Source organism: Myotis yumanensis, unplaced genomic scaffold, assembly GCF_028538775.1.
Source record: "Myotis yumanensis isolate MYYU_CA2020_CCGP unplaced genomic scaffold, mMyoYum1.0.hap1 SCAF_5, whole genome shotgun sequence".
NCBI classification, from domain to species: domain Eukaryota; kingdom Metazoa; phylum Chordata; class Mammalia; order Chiroptera; family Vespertilionidae; genus Myotis; species Myotis yumanensis.
Window position 1 is genome coordinate 64,694,555 of NW_027223756.1, and position 27,248 is coordinate 64,721,802.

Below are 27,248 nucleotides of genomic sequence, written 5' to 3' on the forward strand. Positions count from 1 at the left end.
CATTTCCATTTAAATTTTTAACATTTATTAATTTTAGACAGAGAGAGAGAGAGAGAGAGATTTGTTATTTGACTTATTCATGCATTTATTGGTTGATTCTTGTATGTGCCCTAACCGGGGTTCAAACTCTCAACCTTGCCATTTCAGGACAATACTCTAAGTGACCTAGCTACCTGGCCAGGGCCCATTTTTGAAAGAAATCTTTGAAAACAATTTATTAATTTAATTTTAATAGTAAATTAGCATTATTTTCTATAGGGAAGATATCATCTAACTTGATAGATCTTATGTCTTCCTAGGAGATATACTGGTGCTAAATTATGTGCATAGAGGAGTTATTGATCATTTCATATATGTTAATATAACCAACAGCAGTATCAACAATTAGCATCCAATTTAGAAGAGAATGTATTTCTATGTAGGTTACTTACTGCTGAGGACAAGGTTAGGCACAAATTTAGGTACTTAAAGCATATTTTACCGATATGATGATCTTCCCCATAATGTGTACTAGGTATTGTTAAAGGACATTATATATGTCTTTATCTTGTCTCCCTATTTCTAGGTTAGAAAATATAAAAAAAATACTTACCAAACTGATTGTTAAAAAAAACAGCTGTTTATGAGGATGAAAATACTGCTTCAAGAATCATAGACAAACTTATTAAAATTATTTTGGGTGTTTTAATAATCAAAAAGGTTATTCTTTAACCCTAATAACATGACCCTTCTAATACATGACTCTTGACATTGTCTTTTAAATTCAAGGAGTTTCTTAGAGCAGTATTCTTAACTTGCATTTTACCAGAGTTCAATCATGTATTTTGACTAACATAATATTAAATGCAAAGTTGTTGCAGTTATTGTACGTGCTAGTACTCTGATTGCTGTTGAAGAATGGAGGCAAAAAGGAATCACTTGCCATCCGAACTGCTTTGTGCCCAATAGAAGATGTATTCATTTCTAATCATATGTAAGAAATTATCATAAATTTGGCCATTTAAAACTCACTTTATTTCATCTTAGCTCTATGGGTCAGAAGTCTGGGCATCCTGTGACTACGTTCTTGCTCAGAGTGGCACGAGGCTAAAATCAAGGTGTCAGCCAGACTTGATTCTTCCTGGGGGTTGTGGAGAAGAGTCTACTTCCAAGTTTCTTCAGGTTCCTGAGGTTTTAGGACTGAGGTCCCATTTCCTTGCTAGCTGTCAGCCTTAGCCTGTCTCCGGCTTTTGGAGGCTTCCCACAACCCCGGGCATGTCACCTCCTCCGTGTTCAAAGCCAGCAATAAAGAATCAACCTGCTGTTGAATCTCTCTTACACTTTGAATGTCTCTGAATTCAGGAAGGGCCCAGCTTCTTTTAAGGGCTCACCCTATTAGGTTAGGCTCAGGCAGAGAATCTACGTTTTGATGAACTCTAAGTTTATCTAACCTAATCATGATTAGGGGGAGTTCAATCATAATTTGTATTTTTAAAACTAGTTATATCGCACTTCTTTTTGTTCTAATATGATTCGTATTTGATAAGTTCTTGGAGATTAGGGTCTTAATTTTATTGCAATTTTAGGAATCCAAAAGTATTGGTTGTTTGAAATTTTGGTAATTTGATTAAAATGACTAATTTGCTTTGTTCTTTGAAGTATACCTATACACAGGTTTTTACTCAATAATGTTAAAATAATCTCTTTTTTTTTCTGGTTAAATTCTGAAGAGGGTAGTACTTAATTTATATTTTATGAAGCATATCCAACACTTGTTTGAGTAAAATGTGGATGATTAAAAAAAACATTTATTTTGAAACCTATAATTTTTAAAATGTCTGTTCTCAATGTAAGTGTATACCTATGTTTTTGTTTTAGGAGTACAAGCTCCCCAGCATGAGAGAATTATTACTGTGTCCACTAATGGAAGTATTCACAGCCCAAAGTTTCCTCATACTTATCCAAGAAATATGGTCTTGGTATGGAGATTAGTAGCAGCAGAGGAAAATGTATGGATACAACTTACATTTGATGAAAGATTTGGGCTTGAAGAACCAGAAGATGACATATGCAAGTAAGTTATCATACTTGAAATTCCAACAGATTCTAACAACTGTTATGGTCTTTCAAGTTGCTTCATTTTGATGGTGTGATTTTCAGTGGCATCTTTTGTTCTGTTATGTTTTCCTGCTGATTCAAGATATTTACAGCCTTATTTAAGCTATGTTTCATTTAAAATTAGAAGACACATACATACAAATACACAGCCCTTAGTTTTTTTCTACTTCTGAACATAATTTGAGAAAATGTCTGCTAAAAAATACATATAGAGTAAAACTGTAAAATAAGGAATTGAGACTAAAAAGCCAAGTGAAGGACTACAGTTGTGCCAGAAAAGTTGTTACCATTAGTGCTGAACATTTTGCAGTGGAGCTTCCTGATAGTCAATCAATAAAATAAAGAATACATTATTAAAAGAAAATGCAGTATCTGTGGGTACATATTACCCATCATACCTAGTATTCTTAAGTACAGCACACATATGGATACATTCCTACACATAGGACCAAGAAGTTTTAATTTTTCGTCACAAAAATTATGGATCTGAAAGCAGAATTAGAAATTTAGGCTAACTTTATGGTTTGGCTGGTAGAAACTTACCATAATTCTCCTAGAAGCATTCATGAACCAAAGTCAGCTGGAGTATTTCATCCACGCAAAAGACCACCTACTGTATGTCATACAAATATTACTCTTTAAATCCTATGTGAATACACTTGTCAAGGTTGGGTGGTCTTATTGAAGATTTTTCACTTCAGTGGCGTTTGTATATCATAAAAATATTTTACTTGAGCTTCCTTGCAGGGTTCTTTATTTTTTCTTTGATATACAAGTTAAAAGAGAATTTTCATTTTGTGGTATATTACAGCTAAAGATTTCAATGCAGATGAAATAAACTTTGTACTTGCTGTCATCACAATTTGTATCTTTAACATTTATACGGTTAGATTTTTTTCACTTTTCTGCATTCTGCAACATTGCGTGTCATGTTATTTTTTCTTACATCTATAACCTTAGACTTTGAGAACAGAAGCTGTCCTAGCTGTCTGTAGAGATTCGGAGAAGTGTCTGCCCTATATATCATTCATATTTTATACCTACACCAACACTAAAACTCATTTTCCTACCACCCATCTTAGTTTTTCACCATGCTGTAAACTGTACCAGTTGTCTTCTTTTCATAGATAGGATTTCTTAATATTTTTAAAAGTTGTGAAAAGTTTAAGATATTGTACCATTTCAAAGTAGCCAGTTAGCCTACCACAAGTTCAAGAATGCTGATAGAAGATAGGAGCCTTTTGGGTCAGAGACAAAGGACTGTGTTACAAAAGTAGCAGTAGCCAGAGTATTAGCACTCTCTCTTCCCCTAATTCCAATTCCCACAGGTCAGTGCCAAGAGAGCTACATGATACCTGCATGCTGAGTGATTTGTGTTATGGGAGAGGAATTGTTATATATGTGTGTGTATGAACATAGTTATGTGTGTATGTATATAATGTATGTTAATCATTAAATAATAATAATTGAACTATCATTCACCATGTCTGACCTAGGTTGTGACTCAACTCAGCCAGTAAGAGACTCAACTTAAAAAAAAGTGACTTTTTCAATAATAGTTCTGAAGTCCCTTCCTTTTGTTTTTCCCTGATTAGCCCTCTTATCCCTGCATATCTAATCATTGTCTTAAGCTTTTTTTCACTTCATGGCTTGGTTTTCTCTATAATTTTATGCATATATTTCCATATGTACTGTCCTATAAAAAGTGAATTACTTTTTTGCCTGTTTTGAAATATATATCAATGGGATAATACTGAGTGTTTACTTTTGTGACTTGCTATGCACTTCAAAACAAGCAAAACTAAAAAATATATTTTTAAAGTTAGTTCATGTCAATGCAGATAGGTTAGATCATTTGTTTACCTTAATAACTAGTCTGTTTCTAATGGCTACCTAGAAATGCATATTAACTTAATATCTAAAACCAATCACTGTTTATTCCCTTCCCAAAATATGAAGTTACCTGAGAATATTTTAATTACTGTGGAATACTAACTCCCCAGATACCACCACACTATACTGATAAAACAGAACTGAATTTATTGCTTACCTTGGTGACAGAGAAGACTATGTTAACAGCTTTAGAAGACTCTGGGGAGGAAAAGCAAAGGCAAAAATGGGTCTTTCAATGTGGAGACTTGATTAAGATGGGTAAAGGATCAGGATTAAATAGTTTACAAGTGGTGGAAACAGGCAGGGTATTTCAGGGAAGAGTTTCATCAATGTTAATACTTTCAGTTGAAGAAGTTAGCGGTTCTTTTGGGAAGGTCATGTAAAGAGGAGTAAAGTTAATTGCCTGGGCAATAATGATGGCAATAAAATAGTAATGTCATGTTATTGCAAAGAGGACACTGGTGGGTGTTTTTGTTCTATCATCCAAGCTGGTTAACTACAGTTAACCCCACTTCTCATTAGCATGCATATGATAATTATCCTGGGTTTTAGTTTTGTATTTTTTAACTTCACAGTCAAGACATTGTTTTTATTATTTCATGTAATCTATAGGTGATAAAAAAAATTATTAGCTTTCTTTAAAATTAAAAAATGTTTTGAACATTTTCATCTTTTCCAGCAGTTTATAATAGAATTAATGTGGCATTAGTATTTGCTCATTTATTTACTCTTACATTCAACAAGCACTTCTTGAGCATGAGCACTGTGGTAGGTAATAGGATGACAGTAGTGAGTGGGAAATGGCTCATACCCTTGTGTAGCTTAGTCTGGATAAGGAGGCAGACAGACAAGTAAACAGTCAAATAAAACAAAATGCCACCAGTCCCAGGATATGGTAAATACGGAGTACAGTTATTACTGTAACTGATTATAGTTAGATAGCTTTGTTGACCATTTTCTAGCTCATATCATAACTGTGTATCTTACTGGTAGCAGTCTATAAATAATTGTTATTAATTTATTGTGGATAATTGTGTGAAGATGAATTTACCCTGCCAAGCAGACCTCAAAAATTCAAATATTCACTGTCTGTGTTTTGCTCTAGTAGATATAGCTTTCAAGGATAGTACAGGTTTCTTACATCAATTTTACATTGCCAGTATAGACTGTGGGTGATAAAATTATAAGGAAACAATTGTTTTTTGACAACAACATAAAGTATTCCTTAGTTGCATGACCATACAATTGAAATAAAGGAAGACATTATTGTTTACTTAGCTGATAATGACCTTGGAGATGTCTAAGTGCATCATAAGAATCTATTTTCAAAAAAAAAAATATTTTCATGAGCCCCTTAAAAGAACATGAAAGAAAGAAAAGGTAACACTAGTCACTGTTTGGCATGAGTGATCTGAAATTTTAGCCGTGAGAGATCCAAAGGTGTCCCATGAAGCCCTTTACTTACATATTAATTCCCGGCCTGAATCTGCAGAACTGAGAATAAGCAGCTGGGTGTTGGACTTTAATTCAGAATTTTGGTCCTGTTCATGATGACAAGAAAAAGATAGATTAAACAAAAGACATTGGTACCTTTTTAAGGTGCACTGTGGAACCCTGCTAAGACCAGATAAGAAGGTTTGCCTGGTGCTGTGGATGATGATATGGCTACTTTCTGTGGTATTCTTACCTCAACCACTGGTGAGGGGAAGTGACCTAGATTGGCTTAGGGAATTCATTACTCATCTCCAAGCCTTTTTAAGGGCTCATCTGTATCGCAGCACATGCAGATTGGTTACCTAAACAAATGATTTCTGTTTTAAAGAAGAAGGGGAGGCACATTGTAGCTGTGCAGATAAACAGTAGTGTCTGCTATAGTGCTCTGTTAGAGCTAGGAGTGATGTAAGTATTGCAGCACAGAAAGACTGGTTATATATAATTCAGGAGGTATGGGAATACAATGTGTGGTAAGCCTCCAAGAATAGGTAAGAGTCTAGTACCTGACTAGCACCTAATGGATTCTCAGTGTAAGTTAGTTAAAGTAAAATAATAGGTGTACCTAAGAGAAATACACACTCCAGGCAGAGTTAGACTAGAGATGGCAAAAGGAGGGACTCATTTGCAAATGATGAGTTTCTCTGGAGCAGGAGATGCCTTGGAGGAGTGGTAAGGGATAAAGCTGTTGGTTGAATCAAGTTGTGAAGAACTTTGATTGCTAAGCTGGTAGGTTGGAACTTCCTTTCTTATGCTGTCAGAAGCTAACAGTTAAAAAAAAAGGAGCTAAGGGTTTTGTTGCAGAACAGGGTCATAGACTGGTCTATATTTTAGGAAGAGAATAGAAGCATGCAGAATAGATTTGAGGAGAGTTTCAAAGTGATTGGAATAGTTGGAGGAATTTTATTTTTTCACAAACACACATTTATAGGTAAATATTCCTTCAGACTTACACTTTGGCTAAGTAATTCTTTTGTGATTGGTCCATTAACAGAAAACATATTTGCCCAAAAATCATTATCCCTTTTGTTGTTAATATTGTGTGTGATGGAGATGGATGGGTGGGTGTGTGGGTACCCATGCACCCGTGTACAAAGAAAACCTGCAGATATTCCAGTTTTGTTTTGTTTTTTTTATTTCAAAGCTACATTCTCTTTTGTCCCAAGGCACAAGTTATGGGAAGGACAAAATTGCCAGTTTCAATATTTATGACATTAGAAATATTTCTAACCCTAGTCAGTTTGGCTCAGTGGATAGAGCATTGGCCTGAGGATCGAAAGGTCTCGGGTTTGATTCCAGTCAAGGGCACGTTTCTTGGTTGCAGGCTCCTCCCTGGCCTGGGCCCTGGTCAGGGCTCCTGCAGGAGACAATCAATCAATGTTTTTCTCTCACATTGATGTTTCTCTCTGTCTTTCCCTCTCTCTTTCCATCTCTCTAAAAAATCAATGGACAAATATCCTAAGGGTGAAGATTAATAAAAAAGAAATATTTCTATTAGACAACCCAAAGAATAACTTAGAATGTTAAATGGTCATTATATTATAGAGAAGAGGTGCCCTTCCTCTTTTCTCTGAGGGTTAGTCTGGATTTATATGAGCTTTGAGAAGAGCAGATGATACAGACCCATATTACATCATGTCTACATGTCTAGGAATATTACAATTCTGCTCCAGTTGCGCCTTAACAAAATATTTTCCTAATAAATTGTGGCATAAATTTAAAAATAGTGGGATTTATACCACAAAGTGTAACTTTAAGACTCAGTTTCAGGTGACCACAAATAATTAGCCAATGACTGTAACAATGTTGTAAAGAAAATGTTTGGATTATGTTACTAAAAATTTCAGGATTAGTCTTTATCCAGATTCTGAGCAATGCCATTATGTCACTTTTGCTCCACCTCTATAGGCTTCTTCCCTGTAGTTGACTCCATTCTCAATCAGTCTGTCTTCACATACTGGAAGAGAAAGGCCCAAAAGTACAAGATTTAAGCACTTGCAATCTTTGAAGGAGACAGGGACTTTTCTTGTAAAAGTTATTGGAAGAGTTTTGATTGGTCTATTGTTGTTTTTTTAAAGATATTTTTATTGATTTCAAAGAGGAAAGGAGAGGGAGAGAGAGGAACATCAATGATGAGAGAGAATCATTGATTGGCTGCCTCTTGCACACGCCCCTTTCTGGGGGTCAAGCCCACAACCTGGGCATGTGTCCTTGACTGGAATCGAACCTAGGACCTTTCAGTCCCCAGAGCGACTCTCTATCCACTGAGCCAAATCAGCCAGGGCTGATTGGTCTGTTTTGAACTCAGTATCCATCCCTTGGCTAGTTACCATAGTGGGGGATAGGGTCATGTGTTACTGTGTTTGTCAAGATTTAGGTCGTGTGCCCATCCCTTACCCAAGTAATGAACTGTGATTGGTGGAGACATTGTCTCTGAAAGCAGAAAACTGTTGTTTTTTTTTGCCCATCTGAAAGAGGAAGAGGTGGTGGTGGTACAAAAATAACAATCTCCACTCTCTGTGATAAGGACCAAAAGGAGCTGAAGGTCAGCTGTCAAATTTACACTCCCTGTTTTTGCTACCTGCACTTTTGATCACAGAATAGAGTTTTCTTTAGAGTGAAGATTTTTGCCAGTGCCCTTTCAGCAGCTCTTGACTGTAGTTTGCTCAACGGCATAATTTATAGTTTTGTTATCCTTTGACCTCTGTAGCAATTACTTTTGTAATGTAAAAAAAAAAAAAAAAAAAATCTTCCCAAGAGGGCTGAAAATGAAGGGTGGGACCTGACCAAGTCTGAGATCAAGGGACTCTGCCCTTGGCTAATGAGATGTTTTGGTTTTATGTTTTGAAATGTTCAAAATCAACATTCTAAGTAGAGAAAGAATGTATCCTGTAACTCCCAAAACTCACGTCTGGTTCACCCAGTGTCTGTCTCTCACGGAGACTTTACCTTTTTTCTTGCATTTTATTTTCTCCTCTTCTACCCCCAGTATTGCCCTCTCTTCCTTGCCTTCCTTTTCCCACCTTCCCTGTTTGTTTATTGCCCAGAGATCATGTTCCTACGTTGATTCAAAAAGAGTTTTCTGGTTTGCACTCTTTGAGGACCTAGGGAATATTGTGATGCCATTCTTGTGCCATGCGTTTACTTTCAGTGGCTGCCTTGCTCTCACTGGGGTAATGATGAGATCTCTTCTTTGAATTGTGAAATTGGCACAATGGTATGAAATACGGGCAAATTCCAGGTCCAAAGAAATACCCATATTACTAGCTAGCTAGTTATCTATTTATATTATTTTATCAAAAATGAAAAACCAAGCAAGAGTAATAGAGTAATAATCAATAATAAAGGACTTATAAATGTACACATTTTAGATATATTGTGACATTTCTACAATAGTCTCTCTTTTCTCAGCTTCTTCAAGGGTTTATGCTGTTATCTCCAACATTATGTTAATAATATTTTGCTCTATGAGCTTACAAATAATATACTGTCTTTAATTCACCTGGCGCCGAATCTTGGAGAGTTAAACTGTTCAAATCTCTATTAATGGAACAGCCTACCTTCGAAAAAAGTAAATCTTTATTATTATTATTTTTATACTCACCCAAGGACATTTTTTCCATTGATTTTTAGAGAGAGTGGAGGGGGGAGGGAGAGAAACACCAATGTGAGAGAGACATCCATTGGTTGCTTCCTGCATGCCCCCAACCAGGGCTGAGTGCCTGCAACCAAGGTACGTGCCTTTGACTGGAATTGAACCCAGGACCCTTCAGTCCACAGGCTGATGGATGCTCTAATCCACTGAGCCAAACCGGTTAGAGCAGAAATCAATTTTTAGGCTACCTCCACTGGCGTTTATAATACAGGTGGGTGCTGACTTAGGATTTATTTCTAAGTGATTGATGAAATTGTTTCTGATTATTATTTGATTTCTCCCTAATGGTTTTGCCAGTGACTGAAAAATCCATAAATTTTACAAAAGGAGTATTGTTTTGCTATGTAATTAACAAAGTTTAAATTAATATATTTAACAAAACCTTTCCAAATTAAGCTTAAACGATTTTTATTGCATCTGATCACATGTAAAGGAAGAGAATGGCAGTTAAGGACCACTTTGCCTGCTTCCTTGGCAGTGTTGTTCATATTTACCTCCGCTTTCAGCAAAAGGAATGATCTGAATATTATCTCCTATCCCATGTTTACTGTAGGCAAAGTAGCAGAACTTTGAGTCCCAATAGACTGACTCTGTGAAAGTAGAAGCAACTGTTATCATTCAGTAAAACTTTCAGAAAACAAGTGAATAATAAAGGATTTTCCCCTGGTACATAGATAATCTCATAGAAATCAAGGAGAATGCTCTTGTATTGGATTAACATATTTAAAGAAAAGTGCTACAAAAAGAATCTCGCTTCAACTTAACATTTCATTAAGACAAATCAAGAGAACCTTATCTTAATGTATCACAGTGCTTATCTAAGGCAATGGTTTAGGGTGGCTATGACTTGCCTCAGGTTAGTTGAAACTGAATGTTGGCTATGATGGATGCTTGTGTAAGCTAGTCCTTGGCTTAAGAACCATTGGGAAGACCTCTGTGTATTTATAGATAGTCCCTCATAGGTGGGCAATTAGTAACCTACTTGCTAATAGGTGGGTACCTACAGGTGTCCCTCTGCTTTTCATGAGTTTGCATTACTCCACTTTGCTTTCATGAAATTTAGTACCCCTTTTTTGCTAACTGAAAGAAATCTGAAGAGGATAGTGTTCAGCGTCTGTTTTGCAGCAAGTGTTATAGAGGCAGCAGGCAAACCAAGCAGTTGTGGCAAACTTCCAAGCTCTTTCCCTGGAAACTACATCATCAGCATCTCAGCATCAAGCCACCATAGCTTTGAACTGTGCCTGTCAGCATTTGTGCTTTATCTTGACTCATTTTGTGCGTGGGTTAGCAAGATGAGTCCTAAGGTATCCAAAAGCCTAAGAGACCTCTAAAGGGTGTTACGCTAATTAATATTTTCCATCATGGTGAACAAAATAAAGACATTGTATATATATTGAATTTTGGATCTGGAAACACTCCCAATTTTTTCCATATCAATTAATGGGAATTGCTTCTTTATGCAGTTTCAGCTTACATAAGGACACTCTCCTTTAGGATTGTGAGGGGAACCAGTGTTAATTTGGGAAATGAAAATTTCCTATTGTGCAGGTACCATACTGATCCTTTAGCTCTTTTTGGTAGGATGAATTGGCAACTTACTTAAATGAGGGAGTTTAATTTACTAGGAAGAACATTGGCTTGCTTGGAATGCCCAACATATTTCAGATTCACTTCTGTCATTTACTGCTATCTCTATGGCGTTGGTATAATCCTTAGCCTGCTTTATCCTTCTATGCTTAAAATATAATTTAAAATATAATCTTGGGTTCCACATGAAGATTTAAGTCTCTTCCAACACTGAACTGTTTTCCTAGAATATTCACATATATATGGAGACACTGACATTTATTTTGCCTTCATTCAAAAAGCTAATCTATATCTTATCTAATAAAAGAAAAATGCAAATTGACCGTACCTCCGCTACATTCACAAGCCACGCCCACCAGCCAATCAGAGCAACAATATGCAAATTAACCCAACCAAGATGGCCGCCAGCCGCCACGGAGCTGGAGCAAGCAGGAGGCTTGGTTGCCCCGGTAATGGAGGAAGCCAAGCTTCCCACCTACTCTGGCCGCTGTGGCCTCTGCAAAAGGCAACAAAGTTTCAATTATAGAAGCTAAATAAATCCCAGATACCTGCTTCCAGCCAGCCTTCACTGGGAGCTTGGGTGGCTGGGGGCTGTAGCCAGCCTGCAAACAGCCATCAGCCCCTCAACCAGGCTGGCCACACCCTCATGTGGTGAGGGTCCCCACTGGGGGGCTTGGCCAGCCTGCAAACAGCCATCAGCCCCTCATCCAGACTGGCCAGGCACCCCAGCAGGAGCCCCCTCCCTGAAGGGGGTGTGGCCAGCCTGAAAACGGCTCTCAGCCCCTCACCCAGGCATGCCAGGCACTCCAGCGGGGACCCCCACACTGAAGGGGGTGTGGCCAGTCTGAAAACAGCCCTCAGCCCCTCACCGAGGTTGGCCAGGTACCCCAGCGGGACCCCCACACTGATCTGGGACACCCTTCAGGGCAAACCAGCCGATCCCCACCCATGCACCAGGCCTCTATCTAAACTAATAAAAGACAAAGATGCTAATTGACCTTACCTTTGCTACACCCAAAGCCACGCCCACCAGCCAATCAGAGCGACTATATGCAAATTAACCCATCCAAGATGACCGCCGGCAGCCACGAAGCTGGAGCAAGCAGGAGGCTTGGTTGCCCCGGTAATGGAGGAAGCCAAGCTTCCCGCCTGCCCTGGCCGCTGTGGCCTCTGCAAAAGGCAACAAAGTTTCAATTATAGAAGCTAAATAAATCCCAGATACCTGCTTCCAGCCAGCCTCCACTGGGAGCTTGGGTGGCTGGGGGCTTTGGCCAGCCATAAACAGCCATCAACCCCTCACCCAGGCTGGCCAGGCACTCCTGTATAATAAAAGGGTGATATGCAAATTGACCCTAACAGCAGAATGACTGGGAATGACTGGTCACTATGATGCACACTGACCACCAGGGGGCAGACGCTCAATGCAGGAGCTGCCCCCTGGTGGTCAGTGTGCTCCCACAGGGGGAGCTCTGCTCAGCCACAAGCCAGGCTGACGGCTGCCTGTTCAGGGGTGGTGGTGGGAGCTTCTCCTGCCTCCTCAGCAGCACTAAGGATGTCCGACTGCAGCTTAGGCCTGCTCCCTGCTGGCAAGTGGACATCCCCTGAGGGCTCCCGGGCTGCCAGAGGGATGTCTGATTGCCAGCCTAGGCCCAATCCCCTAGGGAGCGGGCCTAAGCCAGCAGGTGAACATTCCCCAAGAGGTCCCAGACTACGAGAGGGCACAGGTTGGGCTGAGGGACCCCCCCCCCCCCCCCACCGCCCCGAGTGCACAAATTTTTGTGCACCGGGCCTCTAGTATATATATAAAAACCTAAGTGACTGAATGACCGAATAACCAGTCTACTGGTCACTATGATGCTCACTGACCACCAGGGGGCAGACGCTCAATGCAGGAGCTGCCCCCTGGGGGTCAGTTCATTCCCCTGGCAACCTCCCCGTGCTGGCCAGCCCTCTCGATTGGCCTCAGGGGGTGGGCTGGCCGGCCAACCTCCCATGGCTCTTACCCCCAGGCGGCTGCCCCCCCTCAATTGGCCCCAATTGCCGGCCAGGCCGAGGAACCCCACCTGTGCATGAATTTGTGCACAGGACCTCTAGTCTATAGGAAACCGATTTTCTGCATATCATTCCAGACATCCTTCCGGATGAAGCTGTGGTGGCGGGAGCCAAGGCAGAGGTCATTAGGGGCAATCAGGCAGGCAGGCAGGCAGTTAGGGATGATTAGGCAGGTAGGCGAGTGGTTAGGGACAATCAGGCAGGCAGGTGAGCAGTTAGGGATGATCAGGCAGGCAGGAAAGTGGTTAAGGGGTCCAGGCAGGCAGGCAAGCAGTTAGGGACAATCAGGTAGGCAGGTAGAGTGGTTAGGGGCAATCAGGCAGGCAGAGGGGTTAGGGGCAATCAGGCAGGCAGGCAGAGTGCTTAGGGGCGATGAGGCAGACAGGAAGGCAAGCAGTTAGGAGCCAGTGGTCCTGGATTGCAAGAGGGATTTCCGACTGCTAGTTTAGGCCTGATCCCCCAGGGACATCCCCTGAGGGGTCCCAATGGATTGCGAGAGGATACAGGCCAGGCTGAGGGACATCCCCTCCCCACTCCTGCATGCACAAATTTCATGCACCAGGCCTCTAGTAGTTTTATAAAAGTTCTTTGAAAATATTACAGTTTAAGGTACTATAACTTTTCTATTTCTATGAAAAAAATCACTTCATGTTTCTTGATTTATACATGATACCTAGGATTAAGATCCATTTTTAATTTGACAATAGTTTTAAATGATAAATTCTTAACATTTTGATAAACTCCATATTGTAATCAGTAAAAATAGCTTTCTGGAAATGCCACTGCTATAACATAGTCCTGTTCATTCTCTCATCATCCCACATCTGTTCTGAGGGAGTATTGTAACATTACCTGTGTCTTACCTAGCTAGCCCCATTCCTTTCCATTTTTGAGCTTTAAAAATCATGTTCCTTTAATTTATTTATTTTTTAAATATATTTTATTGATTTTTTACAGAGAGGAAGAGAGAGGGATAGAGAGTTAGAAACATCGATGAACAAGAAACATGGATGTGCCCACAGCCAAAGTACATGCCCTTGACCGGAATCGAACCTGGGACCCTTCAGTCTGTAGGCCAATGCTCTATCCACTGTGCCAAACCAGTTAGGGCAAGAATCTTCTTCCTTTTAAATTAATATGACAAAAATGTTACTGCTTGGACATCCATCAGGTGCTCAGCTGTTTCTTTTGCCATTTTCAATCTCTTTACTGTATGACTCAAGACCATGAAGAATTCTTAAATTTAATGGAACCAAGAATTTTTTGATTCAGTATGCTTTCATAGTTATGAAGTATTATTGGACATACAATTCATTTTGAAATTTCATTGCCCAAAGATTTTTCCCCACCAACAAAAGTTATTCCTCATATCTGTTTCAAGCACTTGAAAAATATTTGAATACAATTTCAAATCTCAAGTACACTATGCTCCCATCTGCTGGGAGACAGACTGTTTCCCCATATGGCAGCTGATTTAACCCCCTACTCCTTTCTCCACAGAAACCCCATGCAGTAACTTAAAAACACCATCTCCTTCTTGACCTTTCTATCTGTAGCTTTCCGTCTTAGCCCCTCAGTTTGAACAATCAAGCTAGTTCATGATATCAAAATATTTGTGTAAATGGAACCAGTCATAATTTATTGCTTCTAAAATTATTTCACGGGATTGTGGTAGGCACTGTTTTTGCTGAGGCATTGAGGTTAAACTCGCTGGAAATATATAATGCTCTATATATTATCCTAGGGTATTTTGAGGGGGGAAAAATCTCTCTGATCAGTTTACCTACTATTTATCTAGATTAAGAACTTCCAAATGAGTGACTGTTAATAGTCAGACATCATGCTGCAAATTGTGACACTCCTCTTTTGAGCTTAGCAAAATTCAGTTACTTGTTAATATAGCTCAACAATTTTAATATGAATAATTTCTTAGAAGAAAAAAAAGGAAGCTTTGAAATCTATTCAAAATTTTCCAGGTAGCATAAAAAGAAAGGGAAAAAAGAAAAAGAGAAGGGAAGAAAGAAAAAGAAAGGGAGGGAGGAAGAAAGAAAGGAAGGGCTCAGCCAGTGTCACTCAGTAGTCAGGGTTCAATTCTGGTCAGAGCATATGCCCTGGTTGCAGGCTCAATCCCCTATAGGGGGCATGTGGGAGGCAACGGACTCTCTCCCTCTCCCTTCCTCTCTGAAATCAATTATATATATATATATACTAGAGGCCCGGTGCACAAAAATTTGTGCACTCGGCGGGGGGGTGTCCCTCAGCCCGGCCTGTGCCCTCTCGAAGTCTGGGACCCCTCGGGGGATGACCACCTGCTGGCTTAGGTCTGCTCCCTGGGGGATTGGGCCTAAGCTGGTAATCAAACATCCCTCTGGCAGCCCGGGAGCCCTTGGGGGATGTCCACTTGCCAGTAGGGAGCAAGCCTAAGCTGCAGTCTGATATCCTTAGTGCTGCTGAGGAGGTCGGAGAGGCTCCCACCACCACCTCTGTACTGGCAGCCGTCGGCCTGGCTTGTGGCTGTGTGGGAGCGCACTGACCACCAGGGGGAAGCTCCTGCATTTAGCGTCTGCCCCCTGGTGGTCAGTGTGTGTCATAGTGACCAGTCATTCCCAGTCATTCTGCTGTTAGGGTCAATTTGCATATTACCCTTTTATTATATAGGATAGAGGCCTGGTGCATGGGTGAGGCCGGCTGGTTTGCCCTTCAGGGTGGGGGTCCCCACTGGGGTACCTAGCCAGCCTGGGTGAGGGGCTGATGGCTGTTTGCAGGCTGGTCAAGCCCCCCCAGTGGGGACCCCCACCCCATGGAAGTTTGGCCAGCCTGGGTGAGGGGCTGATGGCTGTTTTCAGGCTGGCCACACCCCCTTTAGGGTGGGGGGTCCCCACTGAGGTGCCTGGCCAGTCTGGGTGAGGGGATGAGGGCCGTTTTCAGGCTGGCCAAGCTTCCCCAGCGACAGAAGCTCCCAGCCTCTCCTTTTTTGCTTTTTTTTTTCTTTCTGGGATTTATTTACCTTCTATAATTGAAACTTTGTAGCCTGTAGTGGAGCTCAGAGCCAGCCAGGGCTTGGCTTCCTCCATCACCAGGGGCAACCCAAGGCTCCAGCTCCGTGACCACTGGCCACGGCCGGCTGAAAGCAGGTATCTAGGATTTATTTACCTTCTATAATTGAAACTTTGTAGCCTTGAGAGGAGCTCTGAGCCGGCTGCCACAGGCAGGAAGTTGGCTTCCTCCATCATTGGGGCAACCAAGCCTCCTGCTTGCTCCAGCTCCGTGGCTGCTGGCCGCCATCTTGGTTGGGTCAATTTGCATATAGCCGCTCTGATATGCTGGTGGGTGTGGCTCAAGGCATAGCGAAAGTACAGTCAATTTGCATGTTTGTCTTTTATTAGTGTATATATATATATATTTTAATGGGGGAGGGGAGAAGATGACCTCTGAAGGTTACAGGCTTGCAGACTGCATTCCTTTTCTCATGCTCCCAGGCTGAGGGCCTGGTAGAGAACCCAAGCAGATAGGTGCCATGTAATAAAGTCTACCATTTATTGAGCACCTCTTCTTTGCCAAACCCTGAGCTAATTAGTTACCCACATAAACTCTAATCTTCCAACAACCCTTCACAGTTGGTATTATCCCTATTTTACAAAGGAGGATAAAGGCTAAAAGAGGATATAAATTTGTCCAAATATACAGAGTAGTAAATGGTAGGGATGGTATCCACACCTTTGCTCTAAGGCAGTGGTTTTCAACCTTCCTAATGCTGCGACCCTTTAATACAGTTCCTCATGTTGTGGTGACTCCCTACCATAACATTATTTTCATTGCTACTTCATAACTGTAATTTTGCTACTGTTATGAATTGTAATGTAAATATCTGATATGCAGGATTTATTTAGGCAACCCCTGTGAAAGGGTTGTTCAACCCCCAAAGGGGTCGAGACCCAAAGGTTGAGAATCACTGCCTAAGGTTTAGTTTTATACAAGAATAGAATTTTCACTATCTCTATTAGCTGTTAGCTTATTTGCTAGGCAAGAAAAAACATCATTATTGGACTTGTTCTTTTCTGTTCATCCTAAAACTAAATAAAAATAACACCTTGTAAAAGAGTTTAAATCATTAAGAAAGTCATGATCATTTGAAGAATTGACTTCGTATTTGATGATTTTGATAATAAAGTAGCCATAGGTTTACAATACATAATTCCAATCCCAAACTGTTTGCTAATAATAGGAATTTGTGATCATCAAATCTTTTACAATTGGAACAAAGTTCAAGTTTAATTATGCTCTTGTTTACTGGGCTGTGATTAGGGGATATGAATTGATGCTCCTGTAATGAGAGATTTAATATGTGCTTATTGGACACCCACCCAGGTTAATGAGGCCTGAGCAATTGAGCAGAAATGTTAATATAACCCTAGTCCTCAGGGAACATCTAAACTAGATACTTTTGCTTGAAGGAAACAAGTTAATTTGAAATTAAATGCTAAATTGTGAAGAATAGAATGTATTTGCAAAGGATAGCCATCTGAACAGACATGAACAGGCTGGTAGGAGGTCACCAGTAGGATGGCTGCCAAGATACATCGACAGTTAATATTTACCTTCACGAGTTCACCACTGGAATGCAGCCTTTAGCTGAGATAACTCAAAATCTGATATGAATGGCACATTGAATAGTGATTGGTTTCTCAAAAACAGGCTTATATGAACCAACTCTCAAAATACCAACCTATAATCCAGAATTATATGTATTAAATTTAAAGGAAAAATAGAACATCCAAGCTTCTGACTTGACAAAGAAGAAAATAAATTACTATTGATGGTTTTGTATATGACATGTGTGTCCCTGTATGTTCTATGAAAATGGCATGATAAAATAGGCCTGTTTTTTAAAGCAAAAAGTCTCACAGTGGTGTAGAGAAATGGTGTGTGGAGGGTGGAGGAGGAAAAGTATGGGTTAAGCAGTGGTTCTCAACCTTTTGGCCCTTTAAATACAGTTCCTCATGTTGTGACCCAACCATAAAATTATTTTCATTGCTACTTCATAACTGTAATGTTGCTACTGTTATGAATCGTAATGTAAATATCTGATATGCAGGATGGTCTTAGGCTACCGCTGTGAAAGGGTCGTTTGACTGCCAAAGGTGTCGTGACCCACAGGTTGAGAACCGCTGGGTTAGAGAGTCTTTAGGGGAGGCTATTGGAGTAATCTGGATGGATTTCTAAGAGAAGAAATAAACAAAATTATTTTGAAATAAACAAAGATAGATGAACTAATAATTTTTGAGATGGGCTGTGTGTGAGAAGGGTAGGGATTAGCCACAGAACACTTCAAAATTCATTCATCTGCTGTTTAAGAAAGCAGGTGGTAAGAATTAGAAGAAAAACTCATCTTCAGTCCTGCTTGTTTCTTTCCTTTGAAAAGGTAAAATGTTTAGTCAAAGAGAATGATTGGTAATAAGAATAGTGTAGAGTTTACTAGAAAATATGTAAGGGAAACTACTTTTCTAACCTTTATTCAGTTTAGTGACCACTACTGTGGATGAAGTATGTGTCCTCAGTTAGCTGAGCTTCCTAGTCAGAGGAGACAGATTTGAAAAAGAAGCAGTAAGATAGCTAAGCCATTGAATTAAAATACAGCAAGTTGCATAACAAGTATTTAGCTAGTTTGCCACGTACATACAGCGAAATCAATGTGCTCACCAGATGAATGGCTAGTATGTGAGAATATAAAGGATGATAACATTATAAAGAATTTCAAAAAATAGTGTCTGACTTATTAATTTGAATGAAGTCTAGTGTCTTTTTTAAAAAGCTATTTGCATTTTTAAAGACAATTAGTCATGCTTGTTTGTGAATAGCCAGAACTGGGGGACAAAAGAAAAAATGATCAAGAGTATAAATATTACTTATATAGGAATACCTCAATACCACATGTATAATCATGACTATTTGGTGGTGTGCTCTGTCTCTATATATTTGTATATATGTATGCACGTTAGCATATGATGTATGTGTAAGCTCACTCAAGCAACCTCCATCCATCACACAACACTCATTTAGTCCCTGCTATGTATGCACCAAATATCATGCTACATTTGGGGACTAAAAAGATTATTAGATGGGCCCCTGGCTTCCAGGAAGCATTGACTCGTAAGGGGACAAGCACTTAAAAACATATAATTCAAAATCGTAACGGGTGTGGTGTGGACCATGCTGCGGAAAGCTGCAGCCTTTGGCTGTGGGACTCACAGGCAGCTTCTCAGAGGAGATCATATTTAGCTCAAATCTGAAGAATAAGTGAACATGTGCCAAGAGGCGTTTGGGAGTAATATGATTGATAGTGAGAAGCTTAAATCAATCAACGTTTTAAATATTGAGCATGGAACCCTCTAAAACAAAGGATTCCATGCTCAATATTTAAAAAGTTGCCATTATGCAATTTCTAAGTATATCCAACAAAATGACCGCCGTTATGTGCTTGGAACCCATTAGTCATAACTTGGTGATATAAAGTACGTTCTTGACCTATGACAGGGATATTATTGCTGGAGTTGCTGTACTAAAAAATGTGATCATATTTGCCATCTGGTGAAATAGGCAGTCTCGCCCAGGTTGAGGTTCACAAATAACTAAAGCCCCAAGTAACCCACAATTACTCAGTTGCCCAAAGGCTTGCAAGTAGAATGGAAAGTTGTCTATGTTCATCAGATCCCTGAACTGATGCTTGGGGTGGGGGTACAAGGAGAAGGCCCACTGCTTGATCTTTTGTTTTCTTTCAGCATTTGAAATATTTTAGTTCTTAGACCAACCAAATGGAATGGGTCCTTGTGCCATAGTGTCCCATAGTAGATAAAGTCTGGGGACATGGAGATTACAAAAAAATAAAAATAAAAAAATAAAAATAATTGCAGTTTCTGCCTTTAAAGAGCTTATAGTCTAAGTTTATATTTGGAATTGCCCTATGCTAGACAGTATTTTAAAGGCATTTAAATGCATATTTCATGTTTTAAACTCTAGTTTAAGTGAAAATATAAACAGCTTTATAATTGAAACCAGAATCCATACATGACTATAAGTGGCTATTTGTTGGACCTCAATTTTGCCTATGTGTGTGCTAATTAACACAGCTTTTCTGAACTAACGAGGTCTAGTTTCTGTTTGGTTCTATCAAATTACTGAAATAATATATAACAGAGGGTCTCACTTTACCAAATGGTTTGGAATGCTCATCTTTATTTTTATTATATTCTTGTTTACCTATAAGACTAATACCATTAAGAAGTGAGATGCATGATTGATTCCTGGCATTTTTCAGAGAGGGGAATTGAGGTAATAAGTAGGTAGATAAAAATTTGGGGGTATATGAATAGAAATCATGAGATAATAGAAAAAAGCCTATCCTATTTCTGTCAGGGAGTGAGAAATCTAAGAGAAAACATCTGGAGCAAAAGAGGAAATGAAGTGAGTGATACGTTTGAAACTGTTAAAAGCTGCTAAATTTTCTGGTAGCATAGGAACCTATTAAAGGCTATGGTAGGAATCATGGCTATTAAAGCACCTTAAAGGGGTCATTTTAACAGGATAAGGAAAGAAATAAATACAGAGCAAGGGAAAAATTTCAAAAGTGAGAAGAGGAAAATAAAACAAACCTAAGGCCAAAAAACCCTGCCTAGGGATATTGCCCAGGAAGGCAGATTTAGCCAAGTGGGCACCAAGCCTAGTATTTCTTATTTCCCCTTTCTTGCTGCAAAATATGAAGTAATCGCCTTAGCAGGACTTATTACAGTGATCAAATCACCTAACAATCTGAAATGTTTCCTTTCATGTGAAGATTTTTGTTTTATTTTGTTTCTTGAGAAATGAGTTCTCTCTCTCTCTCTCTCTCTCTCTCTCTCTCTCTCATCAGGTTCTCTATATAATCAGGTTCTGTGGGAAATGTAATCTCATATATACCATAAATCTTTTGTCATAGTGGAAAGAGTGAACATGAGAGTCCAAAAAGTTGTTTTCATACTTTTAACATGTGGTATGAATAGGATGACTTGTTTCTCTAATTTCTGATATTCTAAATTTCCCACAAAAGGGGTTAAATTACTGTTCTTTTGTCAAGATTTGAAATCTCAGAGATGATATTCATGTCTATAGTTCACTAAATTTCCATTAAATGGTTTATTTTAGTCTCCACAGAATCCAGTTCTCTAGTGAAGATTGATTGTTTCAAAATTGTTAAGTAAACCCTTTTTTTAATTGAATATACTAGAGGCCCAATGCACGAAATTTGTGCAAGGGGCTTGGCCCCCACAGCTGCGGCTGCCTTACGCTCACCCTCCCCCCCACCCACTGGTCATTCAGGAAGGTCGTTCTGCCTCCCAGTCTAATTAGCATATTAGCTATTTATCATATAGGATTGGGTGACATTAGTTAATAAAATTATATAGGTTTCAGGTGAACAGTTCTATAATACCTCATCTGTATATTGTATTGTGTGTTTACCACCCAAGTCAAGTCTCCTTACACAACATTTATTCCCTCTTTTCCCTCTTCTAACTCCCTCCACCTTCTTTTCTCTCTAGTAATCATCATATTTTTGTCTGTGTCTATGAAATTCTGTTGCTGTTTTGTGTGGGATGTTTTTCTTAAACCCTTTTTAAAATAAATTGATACCAGCTTTACCTAACTCTGTCTCTGGAGTGCATATTTATTTATGTTTTTGAAGTATTCTAGGAGATTACAATACTTGCATAGATTGATAATGAATATCCTTAAAGTAAATATATACTTACCTAATGGGTAATATAAAAATTAAAGTGATATAAGTATAATTTCACCCTTTATACAATACTGTATTCTTAATATTCATACTCTAAATATACACACATATGTGTATATGTGTGTATATTTAGATCAGGATGAAAATCTGTTCATCTATTTGTGTTTGTTAAAGCACAAGTGTTTCAATCTGTTTTTACTGATGTCAAAATGTTAAATAATGAATTATGCTGGAATGTCTAAAAGATTTTTTTTTAATTGAGAGGATTTTTTTCAGACTGCATTTAGGAGAACTTATTTTGTTATAAAATAAATATTCAGTAAGTATAAATGCTCAAATATATATATATATATATATATATATATATATATATATATATATATTTGGAGTTTTTTAACACTCATATTCAAGAACTGTACTTTAAATTCTCTGATATCCTGAAAGGATTAACATTTACATTTCACTTTGGTATATTCTAAAGGAAACTAATTTCATCATTTTCACAGACATGATCACCAAAATGTAAATTTGTATATCTAAACAGATGAGCTCTTTAAAATGCCTTATGTTGATGATCACCCATTTAAATATTTTATTTTAAAATCTTGCCTGAAGTTATGATAATGCTTTATAAGAATTACATGAATCCTGTCCCAATTTTATTATCATACTACTTAAATGTTTCCCTTAGCCTTACTGGTAGATAAATCCATATCTAGAATGCCTTGGTATTTGCAAATGTAGCAAGGATGCAGTATAGATAAAAATGGAAAGAAGTTAACCCATAGCAAAATCCTTCAAAGATGTCTTGATGAATGATGTCATGGCCTTTGGTAAATATGATAAGGCAATGACATTCAGCTATTCAAAGTTCATACAGGAGGAGCAGCCTGTAGGGTGCCTTTCAGTAGTGGTTATTGTGGGTTTCCTATGCCTGGAAGAGTTTGGGGGCTGGGTAGATGAGAGCATATTCACAACCCTTCCTTCTTAATCGTAATTTGATGCCCTTTAAGTAAACCTTGATATATACATTCCCATTTTAATATTCTTAGATATTCTAAATTCAGTGATTGGATTTAGAATATCTTACCTTTTTGCTATACCCACCTATCTCTACTGGCACACTCTCTTTATTCTTATTGTGTGTGTTTAAAGTAGAAGGGAAAGTGACAAAATAATTCATGAGAGAAAAATTTTGCTTTAGTCTGAGCAGAATGTTAATTTCATTTTAAAATTTGCTCCTTCAACTTTCTTTCAGTATTACAGTGGGTTCCGTTGTTGGCACATGTAATAAAGGTACACAGGGGTGGGCAAAAGTTGGTTAATAATAATAAATAATACAGTAATAAATAATAAAACATAAGAATAAACTCTGTTTTGTGTACTCACAACTATAAACCTACATTTGCCCACCCTGTGCTGTCAGTCATTCCTATGAACTGATATTTAATTATTACTTATTTAATAGTGAGTATGCAATTAATATGCAGTTAATAAGCAGTCAGATGCCACAGAGCATCACACCAGGCAGGCCTAGATGTTAATGAGAATTTTTTGTAAAACTAATTGCACGATAGTTATGAAGACAACTAAAATTTGTCCTTAGAGTAGAGAAGAACGTGAATACTATACCAGATCTCTTGGCATTATTTAATTAATAGTACACTGATATGAGGTGGTGTTTCAATAAAAATGCATACCTAGCTCTGACCAGTTTAGCTCAGTGGATAGAGCATTGGCCTGCGGACTCAAGGGTCCCAGGTTCGATTCCAGTCAAGAGCATGTACCTTGATTGTGCGCACATACCCAGTAGGGAGTGTACAGGAGGCAGCTGATCGATGTTTCTCTCTCATTGATGTTTCTAACTCTCTACCCCTCTCCCTTCTTCTCTGTAAAAAAAAAATCAATAAAATATCTTTAAAAAAATGCATACCTATACACAAGTAGTAATAAACTGAGACTAGGTCTACTTTTCAATGACTGATCAGTCTTGGAAAAAATGCTGAGCAAAAAAGTGCTTTTTATATATTAACTCAATAATCCCTACAACAATTTCTAAGTTGAACTTGATACTATTATTGTACTTTTTTTTTAATAGGATATAAAATACTGACACAGAAATGAAGTATTCATTATTTTCACAGTCTATTGATGAATCTGTCTTCTACTACATGAAAGGAGAAACCATATATATATATATATATATATATATATATATATTTGCTTATATTGTTCTAGGCAAGTTAGATTCAAGACACATACTCCCTCCCACAGGGAAGAATGACCAAGAAGGCTGGGGTATGCCATGAGCCAAAAGTAGTGATCCACACAATGTTTCACTGTATGAGGGCCTCTGAGGTCCACTCTTACCGGGTGGAATCTTCCATGGGTTGCATATGTGGTTGAAATAATAGCAATTATTTAAAAGCAAACAAGACCCACTTATTATTGAGAAACTTATTTGTTAAAGACTATTAAACACTTTATATTTATTCTCTTGTTTAATCCTCTCTCATTTTGAAGAAGAAAATATGGAGAGTTTAAATCAGAATTCTCAATGGTAGATTATAAATAGTGACATATTGAGTTGGATGAGCCTGTGTTTTGTCCTGTTTAACTGGCTACAGCATTGTGTAATGGTTAAGTATATGAGCTCTGAAGTTTAAATAAAGCAAGATTACTGCCCCAGCTCTATTTCTCTTAGCTGTAATGACTTTTGCCTTGTTTCATTACTGCCCTGTACCTGTTTCCCCATCTATAATCTATAATAATGAAATTGTAATGTGCAAATCGACTGAACGACCAAACATCAGAACAACCATCCAGATGACCTTACAGACTACCATGCTATGACATGCACTGGGGCCAGGCCAGCCAAGGCAGGTGTGATGTGATTGGTTGGTGGGGGGCGGGGCGGGGGGGGTGGCGCCATTGCGCCATGATCACCCTGCAGAGGGAGGCCCAGGACAACCTCTGTGGGGCGATCAATGGGGGGGCTCTGCAATCGATCACCCACAGAGGGAGGCCCAGGCCACTGGGGTAGGATGGGGGGTCCGCAGCTCCGAGATTGTCCTAAAGAGGGAGGCCCAGGCCACCCTCTGCAGGGCTATCGATCGAGGGGCTCCAGGGAACTGCCGGGGAGGGGGGAGGTGGCGGCAGATGCGGGCAGCGCCAGGCCAAGGCAGGTGCGGGCGGGGGGCAGGGCCAGTGACGGGGCTGTGAAGCCAGCAGCCGGGGGAAGGAAGGCCTACCCGTGCCGGGATTTCGTGCATCGGGACTCTAGTATGTGTATAAAACAGTGGCTATGGAGTGATTGTGCTTGAAATTAAATCAGTCAATAGTTATAAAGTATCTGTTATATAGCATGCACTACATAATATTTGCTCTATTAGTATGATTATTATTTTGTACAAATATTTTAGCAGGTTTCTTGGGATTTTTATAAAAAAATTGTTAAGGAGAAACCAAGATGGTGGCATAGGTAAACACCGGAAATTGCTGCCTCCCACAACAAATTAAAAAATACAACTAAAAGCCAAAACGGACATCATCCAGAACTACAGGAAGGCTGGCTGAGTGGAAATTCTACAACTAGAAGGAAAGAGAAAAGCAACACTGATACTGAGAGGAGGTGCGGACATAAAGTGCAGAGGTACAGAGGTGCACGCAGCAAGGGCTGGCAACTGAGGACTCGGCTGTCTTTTTTAATCAGGAGGGAGTCACAAGCCCTAGACTGCTCTGAACTCCAGTTCCGGGTGAGTCTCTGGGGACCTAGACTCATAGGGGGAGAAACTGGACTGTCTGTCAGCGGGCAGAACTCGGAACTTGAGGGTGGCTTTCTCTCAGAGGTGCTTGCAGTGATTACCGGGACACTGAGATACAGGGCCCCTTAGGGAAGGGCTGAGGATCAGCCATAGCTGCTTGCTCCGCCCTGTTGATTCCCTGAGACTCTGCCCCACCCAAGCTGCGGCAGAGGCTTTTGCATATGAATGCCCTGGCCCTTTGCAATCTGAAAATTACCTAACAAATTGCAGCTGGGTCAGACAGACCCAGAACTTCCAAGAGAAGGCCCAAGGCCCCACAGCAGGTTGCATTGCTTCACAGCTGGGCCTCATTTGGGCACCTCCAAACCCCAAACAAGGAAGGGGAATCTGCAGATCTCTTCCTAGCTCCTGCTGGGTAGCCTCAGGAAGAGGCTAAATTAGCACCTCCTTAGATCCAAGAGCCAGTGTACCCAGTGGTCAGAGTGGGACCATCCAATTACAACTCCTCAGATCCATAAGGAACACACTCAGGGGGCAGACTCAGTGAGCACCAAAGCCCCACTGAAGCAAGTCTTGCCCCAGAAGGGTGTCTTCAGCACAGAAGTTCTCCCACTGTAGACACAGCTGATTCTCACAGCCAATTGACCTGGAGGTCAATTCTTCCCAGTGATACCAACAACAATCAAGGCTTAACTACAACAAGACAGTGCACAAAGCTCACAAAGGGGTGCACCAAGAATGTCCACCTCAAGTAATTGGGGAGGCTGAGCCACTGGGCCCTATAGGACACCTAGCACACAAAACCACTCTATCAACACAGGGAAGCATAAAAAATGCGGAGACAAAGAAACTGGTCACAAATGACAGAAATGGAGGAAAGGAAACTACTGGATATAGAGTTCAAAACCACGGTTCTAAGGTTTTTCAAGAATTTTCTAGAAACCGCCGATAAATTTAGTGAGACCCTGAAGGATATGAAAAAAATACCAACTAGAAATTAAGCATACACTGACTGAAATAAAGAATAATATACAAAGATCCAACAGCAGACAAGAGGATACCAAGAATCAAGTCAAAGATTTGAAATATGAAGATGCAAAAAATACCCAACCAGAAAAGCAAAAAGAAAAAAGAATCCAAAAATATCAAGATAGTGTAAGGAGCCTCTGGGACAACTTCAAGCATACCAACATCCTAATTATAGGGGTGCCAGAAGAAGAGAGAGGGCAAGATATTGAAAACCTATTTGAAGAAATAATGACAGAAAACTTCCCCTACCTGGTGAAAGAAATAGACTTACAAATCCAGGAAGTGCAGAGAACCCCAAACAAAAGGAATCCAAAGGACCACACCAAGACACATCATAATTAAAATGCCAAGGACAAAAGACAAAGAGAGAATCTTAAAAGCAGCAAGAGAAAAACAGTCAGTTACCTACAAGGGAGTACTCATACGACTGTCAGCTGCTTTCTCAACAGAAACTATGCAGGCCAGAAGGGAGTGGCAAGAAATATTCAAAGTGATGAATACCAAGAACCTACAACCAAGATTGCTTTACCCAGCAAAGCCATCATTCAGAAGTGAAGGTCAGATAAAGAGCTTCACAGATAAGAAAAAGCTAAAGGAGTTCATCACCACCAAACCAGTATTATATGAAATGCTGAAAGTATTCTTTAAGAAGAGGAAGAAGAAAAAGGTAAAGTTAAAAATTATGAACAGCAAATACATATCTATCAACAAGTGAATCTAAAAATCAAGTGAATAAAAAATCTGATGAACCGAGTAAACTGGTGAATATAATAGAACCAGGGGCATAGAAAGGGAGTGGACTGACAATTCTTGGGGGTAAAGGGGTGTGTGGGTGCAGGAAGAGACTGGACAAAAATCGTACACTATGGATGAGAACAGTGGGAGTGGTAAGGACAGAGGGTGGGGTGGG

At 39.6% G+C, this 27,248-nt stretch overlaps 1 protein-coding gene across 1 annotated transcript in view; it reads left to right on the forward strand.

Moving 5' to 3' along the window:
• Positions 1 to 27,248, forward strand: part of PDGFC (platelet derived growth factor C) — a 184,246-nt gene that overhangs the window by 96,287 nt on the left and 60,711 nt on the right. The window contains exon 2 of the mRNA XM_070415415.1: positions 1,858 to 2,053. Within this exon, the coding sequence (XP_070271516.1) occupies positions 1,858 to 2,053 (196 nt within the window). The remainder of the gene's footprint in view (positions 1 to 1,857; positions 2,054 to 27,248) is intronic.